Below are 13,030 nucleotides of genomic sequence, written 5' to 3'. Positions count from 1 at the left end.
CTGCTTGTTTTTTTTTTTTTTTAACTTTTTTTTATTATGATTATTATTTTTACGTGCTATTCAATATTTACTCGATTCTTCATTTGCCTTGTCCTGACTTAAGCAGGAAGAGTGAGGTTACTGATCTAAGATCACAACTCCGGCAACTTGCTGGGAGCCGAGCTCCTGGTGCCGATGATGCAAAGAGGGATCTCTTCAAGAAGGTGATATCCAACATGACCATAGGTATTGACGTCTCCTCTCTGTTCGGCGAGATGGTGATGTGCTCGGCTACTTCGGATATTGTTCTAAAAAAGATGTGCTATTTGTATGTTGGGAACTATGCAAAGGTCAATCCTGATCTAGCTCTTTTGACAATTAATTTTCTGCAAAGAGATTGTAAGGATGATGACCCTATGATTCGGGGACTAGCATTGAGGAGTTTGTGTTCGCTTCGGGTGGCAAACTTGGTGGAATATTTGGTTGGGCCATTAGGGTCTGGACTGAAGGATAATAATAGTTATGTAAGGACTGTGGCAGTTATTGGGGTTGTGAAATTGTATCATATATCAGCTTCCACCTGTTTGGATGCAGATTTTCCAGCAACATTGAAGCATTTGATGCTTAATGATCCGGATACTCAGGTTAGAATTCCATTTTCTCTGGTAATTTCTTCCTCAAGATATGAAAAATGATAACAATGCTTTCAACTTTGTAAAATGTTAAGAGTCTTCTTCGAACCAACTGTGAAGATAATCTTTCATCTTCTCAGTCCAGTGATTAATTGGTTGCAAACTAATGGACCTTAAGAAATAGTATGCTTGATTAGGTATTGGTTTCTAGATTGGTGAAAATGTATTCACTTTCTAATTTCTATGTTGTCTGGGTTCTCTAAAGCGTCACCAACTCTGTCTTTTGGACATTTCCAAGTGGACATATTATGTCGAATTTCTTTTCTGATCAGAGAATTCTAATATGAGTTTGATTACAGTTTGATTATGCTACCTGTCTTTATAATTAATACGGGAATCAGTTCTGTTGGAGGTTGACCATTGTTTTAAAATCTTTGCCAGTTACAAATTCAGAAGATTTATGTAGTTGTGGGGACGCTGGGACTAAAAGCAATAAATAAATACGATATAATATAATATTTATTCCATTTTTCCTTAGCGTGAGGTGAACTGTAATAAGATAATGGGGCAAATATGTATATAATTATATTATTATATTATATAATACTAAAATAATTTTAAAAATGTTAGTGTGGGCATGACCCCTCATACCATTAGATCCGTCCCTGATCATGTCGACCAACAGGTAAGTTTATTCAAATGAGTGTGTTCACTATCCTTGAGTGATCACACTTCAAATGGGCTGATTCCTTTACATCTTTTTAATAGGGTTTTTGTTTAAGAAATTTAATATTTCATATTTACTGGAGAGGCATGCATATGCATAGTAATACCACATTGAAAATTTATTCATTTGGTGAAAAGGCACTTGTTATCTGTTACTCCCCCATTGTATCATTCTTAATGATATTATGAGTAAAAATTAAAATACACCCCTCATTACAGCCCCATCCCCTCTGTAAAAAACATACACTCCCCTCCCTTCTATTTCTAATTGTCCTTTGAATATCCATACAAACTCTGTCTTAACTTGTCAAACTGAAACTTATTACACATTAAGCTGAATATATACTTTGTCTGACTATATTCTCTGTCTTAATATTCTTTTTATTGCTTTTCATTTGTTATATGCTTTTAGTCAGAACAATAGCAGTGTTCTCTTTTAGTGTTCGAGTGTTTCCAAGAATTGAAACGGATATAGTCACCAAATGAATAGTGCTTTACAGATATGTTGTCATGTATATTAGGTAGTCGCGAATTGTTTGTCTGCTCTACAAGAGATTTGGACCTTAGAGTCAACCTCATCAGAGGAAGCAGCCAAGGAAAGAGAAACTCTGGTTAGCAAGCCAGTTATATATTACCTCCTGAATCGGTAATTAATCCTTTCACAAATTAGTTTTTTTTTTTTTTTTAACTCTCTTTGTATTTTTAATTTGTCTTATAAAAGATGCAATGTATATCTATTTTTGTAAAAAGGTTTCTCTCATTTGCCTTTCGTTTTGGGAGCTACCATTCATCAGCAAAAACCTGTTTAGCTGAGGTTTCTGTAATATTTTTCAAGATAATCATTTTAGAACAACAGCTAATGGGTTCCTATCTTTTCTCTCCACATGCAGCATTAAGGAGTTTAGTGAATGGGCACAATGTCTTGTGCTTGAATTGGTAGCCAAGTATATTCCGTCAGATAACTCTGAAATATTTGATATCATGAATCTCCTTGAAGACAGACTCCAGCATGCAAATGGTGCTGTTGTGTTAGCAACCAGTAAAGTTTTTCTGCACTTGACTTTGTCAATGGCTGATGTCCATCAGCAGGTACATAGTGATTTTTCCCCTTGTCCTGTACATGGACCTCAATTGAATCCCTGTTTTCCATTATCATGCATATGGTGAGTTAGCAATATGTTAAATTCTCTGGTCAGGGGCATGCTTTCCGTGTCTGTTGATGACTTTAACTGCTAGCTCACTGAATCATACACATGGGACATGTATTTGTCTTTTTGGTTTATCTGTAAGATGAATCTCATGGTATTCATACATGGATATATGATTGGTTTTGAGTCTTTTGATCTTAAAATGCAAGTGAACTTGGCCATGTGTAAGATGCTTTGGTTTGACCTAGCTTAGCTCAGCTAGTAATGAATCTTTGCTATTGAATGAATATGCTTGAACTTAAAGTAATTAGTTAATTGAGCTGATCTTGATAACTTAGATGTTTGTCTGTGACTCTGTGTTAGCTCAAGAGTAAGTAAATTATTTCTCATTCTTTGGGTTATGTTTCCTTTTCAAGTCTTTTGACTTAATCTTGAATCTATCTCGTCAGCTATGGTGACTTCTCTGAAGCTTTTTTCTTTTTCTTTTTTTTTTTTTGTTTGCAAATTCTTGTTGTTTAGGTTTATGAGCGTATCAAAGCCCCTCTCTTAACTCAAGTTAGCGCAGGAAGTCCAGAGCAATCCTATGCAGTTTTAAGCCACCTGCATCTGTTGGTCATGCGTGCACCTTATATATTTTCTTCAGACTACAAGCACTTCTATTGCCAGTATAATGAGCCATCATATGTCAAAAAGTTGAAGCTTGAAATGCTCACTGCAGTTGCAAATGAAAGTAACACCTATGACATTGGTAAGTAACATTCTAATTTGATAGGGATAGAGGACTGTGTGAGTGAGATATTGATGTAGAATGGTTGCCATTTTTCTTGATCTTTCCCTCCCCCTCCTTTTTCTGCCTTTCGTATAGTATGACTAATTATGAACTTCTTGGAGACCATTTCAGTGACGGAATTATGCGAATATGCTGCAAATGTTGACATTCCAATTGCAAGGGAATCAATTCGGGCTGTGGGGAAGATAGCTTTGCAACAATATGATGTTAATGCTATTGTTGATAGGCTTCTACAGTTTCTTGAGATGGAAAAAGACTATGTTACTTGTGAAGCTCTGGTAAACATAACTAGTCTGCCTGCTAGATACCCTTGAATTTGTGCTTAATAATATATTGTGCTGATTCCTATTATTTATGCAAACAAATGTGCTAATAAGACACCTTCACCAACATAGTTATGGTAGGAAGGATAGACTAATACAAAGCTTGAAAGTTCATCTATGCAGGTGCTTGTGAAAGATCTGCTAAGAAAATATCCACAATGGAGTCAAGACTGTATTGCTGTTGTTGGGAATATCAGTAGCAAAAATGTTCAAGAGCCTAAGGCTAAGGCAGCTCTTATATGGATGTTGGGCGAATATTCTCAGGACATGCCTGATGCTCCATATGTATTGGAGAGTTTGGTTGAAAATTGGGACGAGGAACATTCTGCCGAGGTAGTATTCATGACTTTGTGGTGTCATCATCTGGTTTCCTTGTTTGAGATATTTATATCATACTCTAATTTATATTATATTCAACAACATCAGCAGTTTAGTGTTAATTATGGTTTCAATATTAAGTAGGTTTAACTTGTCATATCCTAACAGTGTTACATGCCACAGTCGCTAGCATTGTTCCTTTGACATTCGTGAATCGTAGGCTTCAGTCATGTCCTCCAGCTCCAGTAGAAAGTAGAAACAGAATAGTAGAATTCATTACATAGATCTTACTAACCTATTGGAGCAAGAGGCTGATAGAAACAGGTTTGTTTGTTCCTTTTAAGCTAGTTTAGCAGGTTTAGGAGCAGTAGGGCTAGGCCTAGCTGCTGCCTATAAATACTAGGGGTGGGTTAGTTTTTCGTCAGTTAGAAAATTCTGTTCAGTTTGTTAGTTCGAGAGGGAAATTCTCTCCAGAGTTGGTTAGATCCAACAGTGTATTTCAATAAGGGATTGTGATTTACAATCCCTAGTTCATCAATAAAATCCCCTAATTCTGCTAGTCCCTATCAGAGTCATTGGCCAACCTGTGCACTCCCTTGATCATACCATGAGTACCCATGCCTGCCTTGAATCATTGTTTGATTTAGGCCTGGATTTGATCCTAACTTAATTGTTGTAAAACTGAAGTACTCTCCCTCCCTGTAGGTTGCATTTTAATTTTGAAAACAGAAATATATATTTGAGGGAGAAGAGATGATATTTAGTGGTAATTTTTTATGCATTAATTCTGAAGCTTTTTTTATTTGGTATCAGTTTGCCTTTTTTTTCATCTGTTGAAGAGCTGCTTTCTCACGATGCAGGTTCGCTTACATCTTCTTACTGCAGTTATGAAGTGTTTCTTTAAGAGAGCTCCTGAAACTCAGAAAGCATTAGGGGCAGCTTTAGCTGCAGGTCTTGCTGATTTTCATCAGGTTTGAATTATTGTTACTACTTACTAAGTTGAATTGTAAAGATAATGAATTTTTCTAATATTTGCTTGCATTACAATTGTATGTTACATGAGCTTTTGTTGATTGCAGGACGTTCACGATAGGGCCTTATTTTACTACAGGCTCCTGCAATACAAGGTATCAGTAGCAGAGAGTGTGGTGAACCCCCCCAAGCAAGCAGTTTCAGTGTTTGCTGATTCTCAGAGCAGTGAAATCAAAGATCGCATATTTGATGAATTCAACAGCTTATCCGTTATATATCAAAAGGTAGGGAACTTAAGTTTGGATAAAATTTATTTACTTGAAGCCGATCAATATTTTTTAAAAACAAATTTGGAAGAGGTGGAAAATGCCAAAAGTGCTTCTTCCTTACTGAGTGTAATTATTTTCACTATTTCATGTTGAGTCTTGTCTCGACTGTTGAATCCCTTGAGATATTCCAGATAATAAGGTTGCAAGTTATTTTTCTAGCAAATGGATATTGTCACTGCTATTTTGATAATGCCACTCCTCTTTACTACAAATTCATGCAAACATACAATACAAAAAATTCATGTGTGGAGTGGCATTATAAAAAACGGGAGACACATTATCATTTCCCATTTTTCTATTCTAATTGTAATGTATTTTTAGTAATTTAATGTATAAAACCTTATTCCCCTTAACTTGAGCCTCCATTGCACACTGATAGGATAACACCTTGCTTTTTATTATTGTTGTGTGAAAGATTTTCCCTTAAAGGGATCCTTCTCTCCGTCTATTTTCTTTTAATGCTCTCTCTTATATGTGTCCTTTTGTATTAAAATATTTCTAACTAACAATTGAAATTCTTGCAGCCTTCGTATATGTTCACTGACAAAGAACACCGAGGGACATTGGAGTTTTCAGATGAACTTGCAAACCTATCAATTAATGCAGAAGCTGGAGATTCTGCTGTTCCAGCTCAGAGAGTGGAGGCAAATGACAATGATCTGCTTCTCAGTATCACGGAAAAAGAGGAAGGTAGAGATGCTGCTAGTAATGGTTCTGCTTATAGTGCTCCTTCCTACGATGGTGCATCTGCTACTTCTGCAGCTTCACAATCACTTGCAGATTTGGCATTTTCGAGTACCAGCGGAAGTGGCCAAGCTCCGGCATCTAGCTTCGCAATTGATGATCTCCTTGGTTTAGATTTTTCGGTTGGGGCTGCGGCCACACCTTCACCTCCTCCGTTGAGTCTCAACCCAAAAGCTGTACTGGATCCAGGCACATTTCAGCAGAAATGGCGTCAACTACCACTATCCTTATCCGAAGTATGCTTTGATATTATAATCTGTTTCAAATATTTTAATATGCCCCCTGCCTTTTCTATTCTTTGCCATTGGTACCTCCTTATGGCCCAAAAAATTGTTGAAGATATAATATGTTCATTTGTCATATGCTTGTATGTAACGTAATCTGTTGCAGGATTTTTCCCTGAGTCCTCAAGGAGTTGCAGCTTTGGCAACTTCCAATGCACTTCTCCGGCACATGCAAAGCCATTCAATACACTGCATCGCATCCGGTGGACAGTCTCCTAACTTCAAGTTCTTTTTCTTTGCTCAAAAAGCGGAGTCAGCATCAATATATCTGGTTGAGTTATTGATCAACTCATCATCTGCCAAATCTCAGATTAAAATAAAAGCTGATGACCAAAGTACTTCTCAGGCATTCTCAACTTTATTCCAATCAGCATTGTCCAAATTCGGCACTGCTTGAAATTAAATCATTCTGATCTGTGGATTATGTAGTCATGAAATTTTGGAATCCTTGGTTGAATGTATAAAACAGTGGAGATAGATATTGGCTCCACATGCCCTCTACCAGAAATAAGAGGGGAGCAAATAGAAAAATCCCTGATCAATGTATAACAGAAAATGCATAAGGATTTCAGTGGCTAAATATTTTTGTAGTTCTTTTCATCCGATTGAACGTGAAGATCCGTTAGCAGATTTTCAGTTGTATAAAATCTGAGTCTGGGTTGTAACTTTGTAGAGGCTTTATCTTGATTCTGAGTTTTATTCAAGCATTCCTCGTGTTCTATGGCATTGGATTGATGTGTTTAAATTTTGTTATACTACCCCCTGAAATTCTGAATCATTCATTTTTTCATGCCCTGTAGTGGAATTGTAGTGGCTTAGTTGATAAATAGCATCTTTTTTTCAAACTGTCATGGTACATGTTGGAATTAGAGTAATATTCCAAATTTCTAAGAAATTTTTAATGGGACACTAGGAAATTAATAATACTAGATTGCCACACATAATACACTATGTACATTCAGTTTATGAGAAAAAATTATTTAGAATCTGTACCAGAAACTAGAAATCATAGTAACACTTAGGTCATTTAAAGATGATGGGACCCACTTCATCCAATTGATTAGAACAGTATCACCCTACTATTGCAAAAATTTCGATTGTTCAGAGTTTAGGATTTGAAGCAATATGAGTATATGACCCTCTTATTCGTTCATAGAGTAAGTATTTAAGTATCTTGGGAAATCTCCTTTTATTTATTTATTATCGTTAGAATTGTGAACAACCATTGAGTTTTTTAAGAAAAATATTGTCACTCCTATCTTAATAATATTACTTATTTTTTATGCAAATTCATACAAACATACATAGCATTATCAAATAGGAGTGGCAAGATTATTATCTGAGTTTTAATATATTCAATGCATTAAAAACAAAAAAAAAAATTGTAATAATTTTTATAAAATATTTTTTTTATAATATACTTAACATATATCCTTAAGACACAAGTTAACAGAACTTTTTAAATAATATTACTTATTTTGAGCATCATGTTCTATTTTTATTGATGACACACGTGACATCCTTGGATAACATAAGTAAGGTCATACTCGGCCCCCGGTGTGTCCAAGACAGCAAGACTTAACCAGCTCGAATGAGGTTAAGCCACCATCTTTATTCTGTGTGTATATTTTGTCTCTATTATTATGTTGTAACATTCTTCACCCAACAACTACAGCTTTCTTTCTTTCTTTTTATTCGGCTTTGGTTACTGGTTGGTTAGTTATGCTTGTGATACTCTTTTATCATGTAGCTACATATGTATAGACAGCGACAATGATTAATTAATGTGCTCCCTCTCTCAATTTGCCAGCACTCAAAGTGTGAAGATTATGCATCTTATGAGGCTACCACATTCCCAATGAATGCCACTTATGTTCCATCATTGCTCCCGTGCGTTCCTTTTACTTCTTTAACAGAAATTATATAGTTTACCTTCTAGCTTTAAAATAGTATAAAATCATTTGTTTATATTATTTATTATTTCATAGTTAGATTTTATTTAGTAAAATCANCAAACATATAACAACATAAGACAAAGGCTAATGACCTAGGCTAATGTATGAATGCCAAAAATTTCAAAGGCACTAAGATGTCTAGGACCGCCAACAGAAGATATAATCATCACGAACAACGAGTCCCTAAAAAGCAAACCTTCAACTATTATTAATCCCAATCAAGCAATTTCATTCATAATTATTGTGTTTATAGTTATACCATTAGTTAGTCAGGAATTAAATGTCGCTCACATATACTTCAAAAGATCTTTTCTTCTTGTAAAAAATTCTATAGTTGCGCTTTAGAAGTGATGTCAGAGAAGAAATAAGTATTATGGACTTACGATTTATGGGTGATTTCATTTTTTTTACATTTTTTACTTGTGTTGAATGTAATAGTTAATTTCTGATGCGAATAAAATTTGATTAAAATGCTAATAAATTGATGATGATTATTTGAGTAGAATTTTATTTGGATTTTTTTTTCCAAAGAAGTAGAATAAAAAGAGGGTAAAAAGATGTGGTGATGACAGTGATAATGACAATAATAATAAAATCGAAAAAAGAAAAAATAATTAAAAAAAAAAGAAATTGAAAAGAACATTCATAGAATTTATTAATGGTGTTAACTCAACGTATTATTAGTTTTATCAAACAGATAATATATTTTGCAGATATTAGATTAATTTCAAGTTATTATGATTAATTTTGTCCGTATTTAAATATTTGATGGTAAAAAATAACTATTTTCTCCTTAAATAATCTAAACACTTTACTATTTATTAGCCTATCTTCATCTCACGTTTTTGCTTACACTTAAAGATTTCAACATGTTTAGAATAATTACACTAACTTTTCTTATCATGAGATGGTATTAGACATTATACATTTTGCTTCTCTATTTCCTCGAAATTGTGATTATATAATATTTGCTACTTATATTTTACAAAATGTGATGCTTGTATCTTCTCGATCAAAATAACTATATATAAACAATAAATAAGAGATTATTATTTGTAATTTACTTTGAGGTCTGTTACATATATAAGCAAAAAAGGTCTACAAGCGTTACAAGTTGGCCCAGCCTAAAAATACTACACGCGCACTCACTCCCTTTGAATGGAGCGTCAATCCCACGCGCGTCACTCAACGGTTATGCTTCGCAAAAAGCGCTCGTTATGGTGCACTCTTTCTCTTCTCCTTCGAAGAAAACACAAACCGTCAAGTTTCGAGTAACATTCCAGACTGAAGAGACGAGCCTCATCGTCGCGAAGATTAGCAGAAACCATCAACAAAAGATAGAACTCTCCATCAACAATCTCCAGAAAAAACGAAAAAATATTACTCAAGGTACGTTACTGTTTTACTCATCTTGTAGATTTTTCACATTTCGAAATCGAAGAACTAGGTTTTACTGTTCTTCTATGTTCTTCTAGGTTTTACTGATCTTCTTGTTCTAGCTCTCATTTTACTGTTTTTGATGTTCTTCTTGTTCTAGGTTTTACTGTTCTTCTAAGTTCTTCTAGGTTTTACTGTTCTTCTTGTTCTAATTCTTCTCGTAACTGATTTTTGGGAGTATATTGCGTAATTTGGTGGGTGTATATGGAGTAATTTATTGGGTGTATATGGCATAATTTGTTGGGTGTATATTTCTGAACTGATATAATGTAATATAATCAACTGTTGCAACTGTTCTAATATTGCTTGTCCTTGGGTGTATATTGCTTGACCTTGTAATGTTGCTTGACCTTGTATATTTATGCATGTTTGAGTGAATTGAACATCATTTTGAACTGATCTAATTAAATACTTATGAGAATTCGTATAGGTGTATGTAGCTGATCTATGGGTGTATCTGACTGATATCTATGGGTGTATTTTTCATTTCAGAAAAAATGGCAGGCAAAAACCAACCTGAAAAAAATGTAAGAACAAATATATGTCTTGGATCAAATCAGTTTTTCATAATAGAAATATATCTGACTCTAATTTTGCTTTGTTTACAGCAAACCAAGGACCTTAAGTGTGCAACCCATCTGTTGAGTGAGAAATTCAGAAATATGAGCGAGGAGAAGAAAGCAATTGTTAGGGATTTGGGATTTGGTGGCCTGATGCACATCCCGCCTCTAAGGGTGCATCACCAAATATTAAAGGAGTTGGCTAACTCCTTTAAATTAGGGAAAAACACACTCGAAACCGGCTACGGTTCATTTAAAGTAAGACCAAGAACAATAGGGGCTGCGCTTGGCATCAACGCGTCAGGTAACTCGTTACAAACATAGGTGTATATGAGCCATATTGAGGTGTATTTCAAGTGATGCTTGGGTGTATTTCAAGTGATTTTCATACAATGTTATTTTCTTTTTTGTAGGAGATCTACTGCCTCAGAAAGTCAATTATAAGGATATTTTTGAAGACAACAAACAATTTTTAGAAGATTCCAGGGGAAGACCCTCAAAAATCTGACAGATGAGATGATGGCTATTGGTGTTGATAATGAATAGGATCGACTCATGTTCAAGAGGATTTTCATCCTCTATATACAGATGGCGTTCCTGTTACCAACCACAATAAACAAAATCTCCACTGTGCATCTGGCACCAATTTTCAAGATGGACACAATAACAGAGGGGAACTGGGGAGCACATGTTTTGAATTTTATCATCAAGGAAATAACAGATTACAATCTGAAAAAGAAAAAGGCAATTGACGGCTGCCTGTTTACCCTGATGATAGTTTACTTCCATCTATCAAAAAATAAAGACAAGAAGGGGGAAGAAAGACCTCCAGAACCTTGGATTGCCAACTGGACTAGAGAGCAGTTGGTTGAAAGAATGAGGGCAGAAATGGAGGAACATATGGTAAGTGAAAATAATATCTTGGGTGTATTTTATTTACCTGAATGCTACTAACTAATATTTCTAATGTTTCAGGGAATTGTAAAGATGGCCGAAACAAAGGAGAAAATGAAAGAAATAAAGAAAAAAGAAAAAAAATAAAAAACCAAAAAAAAAAGGAAGGCAAGTTCATCATCATCATCTGAGATTGAAACAACTGAAAGTGAAGTCCATTCTACCTCTGAGTCTGAGACTGAAGAAGACTCAGAGGATTCAACAAGGAAACAACCCATCCGAAAAGCCAAAAAGTAAGTAACATACTTGGATGTATTTTGTTTATCCAGTTGGGTGTATTTTGTGCATTCATTTGGGTATATTTTGTGCATTTATTTGTGTGTATTTTGTGCATTCATTTGGGTATATTTTGTCTCTTTTAGTATGTTTTTAAATAATGATTGTTTGCCTTCCAGAATAGAGTCCAAAAAAAGAAAGAAGATTCAGGAGGATTCTGATTCAGAATCTGAATCAAATGATGAGTAATGTTCTGAAATTATTACTGTTTTCCTTTGGGTTTATTCTCAAGATTTCATGTATTAACAGAGCGTCTCTTATTAACTTTTAGAAGCGAAGAATTATCACCAGTAGAGAAGCAAAAAACAAAGAAAAAGACTCAGAAAACACTACAAAAGTAAGCACTTCTTTGGATAGTATTTTCTGATCAATTTAATTTTATATTTCTGATTCATACTTGTTTTTCCCCCCAGGACACAATCCAAAAAGAAAAAGGTCATTGTTGAGGATTCATCTCCTGAGCAAGCTCAATCCTATCATGGGTACAGTACTTTGTAAGCTATATTACCGTCTATTATCAAAATTATATTTGTTAACATGTTCTTTTATGCATGTACTGTCAGATCTGAAATTAGAACTGAAGAATTAGATGAATTCTTAAGGAAAAAGAATGAAAAATCTGCTGCACAGGGGTATGTCTTGTTGGGGTGTATATTTCAGATTTTAAGGTGTTTTCTTTACTGATAATTGTTTCTTGTTTGCCAGGGAGAAGGAAGCTGACATGCGATCGACGGAAGGTCACTATGTCTCATCTGAAACGTAAGAAGCTTTATTTGATAAAATCTTGTTATCCTGATTTAACAGTATGGCATTTTTATGAATAATATGTACTCTATTATGTTTAGAATACCGGATGTAAACTTAGGAAGTGATGATCCTTCGTCTCAAGGACACAGATAAAAGTAGTGTAAACAAACCGGCGGAGGGCATGTAATTTCTCTTTCTAATAACCGTTGCTTTTATTCTTTTATTATCTTCTACTTCTAATTCTGTATATATATATATTTTTTTTTAGAAAAAAAGCCCTTTAATTTTTTATTAGCAAAATCTGGAAGTATGTAAATTCTCAAAAAACAAAGCCTGTCTTTCTTTTGAATGCTTCTGGTGTATTTTTGACTTTCTTAGGGTGTATTTTAGGTTGAGTCTGGTTGAAGAGTCAGCCAGTGAGCCAGCTGAAGAGAACATGATGGTTGTGCGGGTAGAGACATAGTCGCAAACAGAAGCGCTTGCAATGTGAGTTTTTCAAGAAAATTTCAACCTTATAACCATTTTATTTTCGGGGGCTTTGTTAACCTTTTATTTTTCTTCTTGTTTAGAGTTCCGATTCAAGTTTGTCTACCACTGTCCCAAACAACCACTGTGCCAGAAATTGAACTAACCCTTGTGACAGAAAATGAACCAACCCCTGTGCCAGAAATTGAACCAACCCCTAAAAAGTCTCCAAGTGAAAAAAATAATGAAGGAACTACAAAAAGGTAAGGAATAGTCTTGGGTGTCTACTTGGTTACAGTTTGGGTGTATATTGCCCCTATTAGTTTTTTTATAACATGATTAATTTTATGTAACCCTGCAGCACTCCTGAACCACCCCAAAAACCTGAAGA

General features: G+C 34.8%; 1 protein-coding gene across 2 annotated transcripts in view; it reads left to right on the top strand.

Annotated features, from left to right (window-relative positions):
• The window catches only part of LOC107622781 (beta-adaptin-like protein A), a 7,771-nt gene extending 800 nt beyond the window's left edge, over window positions 1–6,971 (top strand). For both annotated transcript variants that reach the window (XM_016324814.2, XM_016324815.2), the window contains exons 2-11: window positions 107–623; window positions 1,859–1,983; window positions 2,228–2,426; window positions 3,005–3,233; window positions 3,387–3,553; window positions 3,722–3,931; window positions 4,777–4,887; window positions 4,996–5,172; window positions 5,742–6,197; window positions 6,352–6,971. In XM_016324814.2, coding sequence (XP_016180300.1) covers window positions 107–623; window positions 1,859–1,983; window positions 2,228–2,426; window positions 3,005–3,233; window positions 3,387–3,553; window positions 3,722–3,931; window positions 4,777–4,887; window positions 4,996–5,172; window positions 5,742–6,197; window positions 6,352–6,642 — 2,482 coding nt within the window. In that variant the 3' untranslated portion in view covers window positions 6,643–6,971. The remainder of the gene's footprint in view (window positions 1–106; window positions 624–1,858; window positions 1,984–2,227; window positions 2,427–3,004; window positions 3,234–3,386; window positions 3,554–3,721; window positions 3,932–4,776; window positions 4,888–4,995; window positions 5,173–5,741; window positions 6,198–6,351) is intronic.

The sequence above is a fragment of the Arachis ipaensis genome, chromosome B10 (assembly GCF_000816755.2).
Source record: "Arachis ipaensis cultivar K30076 chromosome B10, Araip1.1, whole genome shotgun sequence".
Lineage (NCBI taxonomy): Eukaryota > Viridiplantae > Streptophyta > Magnoliopsida > Fabales > Fabaceae > Arachis > Arachis ipaensis.
This window is presented reverse-complemented; position numbering and strand designations above follow the sequence as displayed.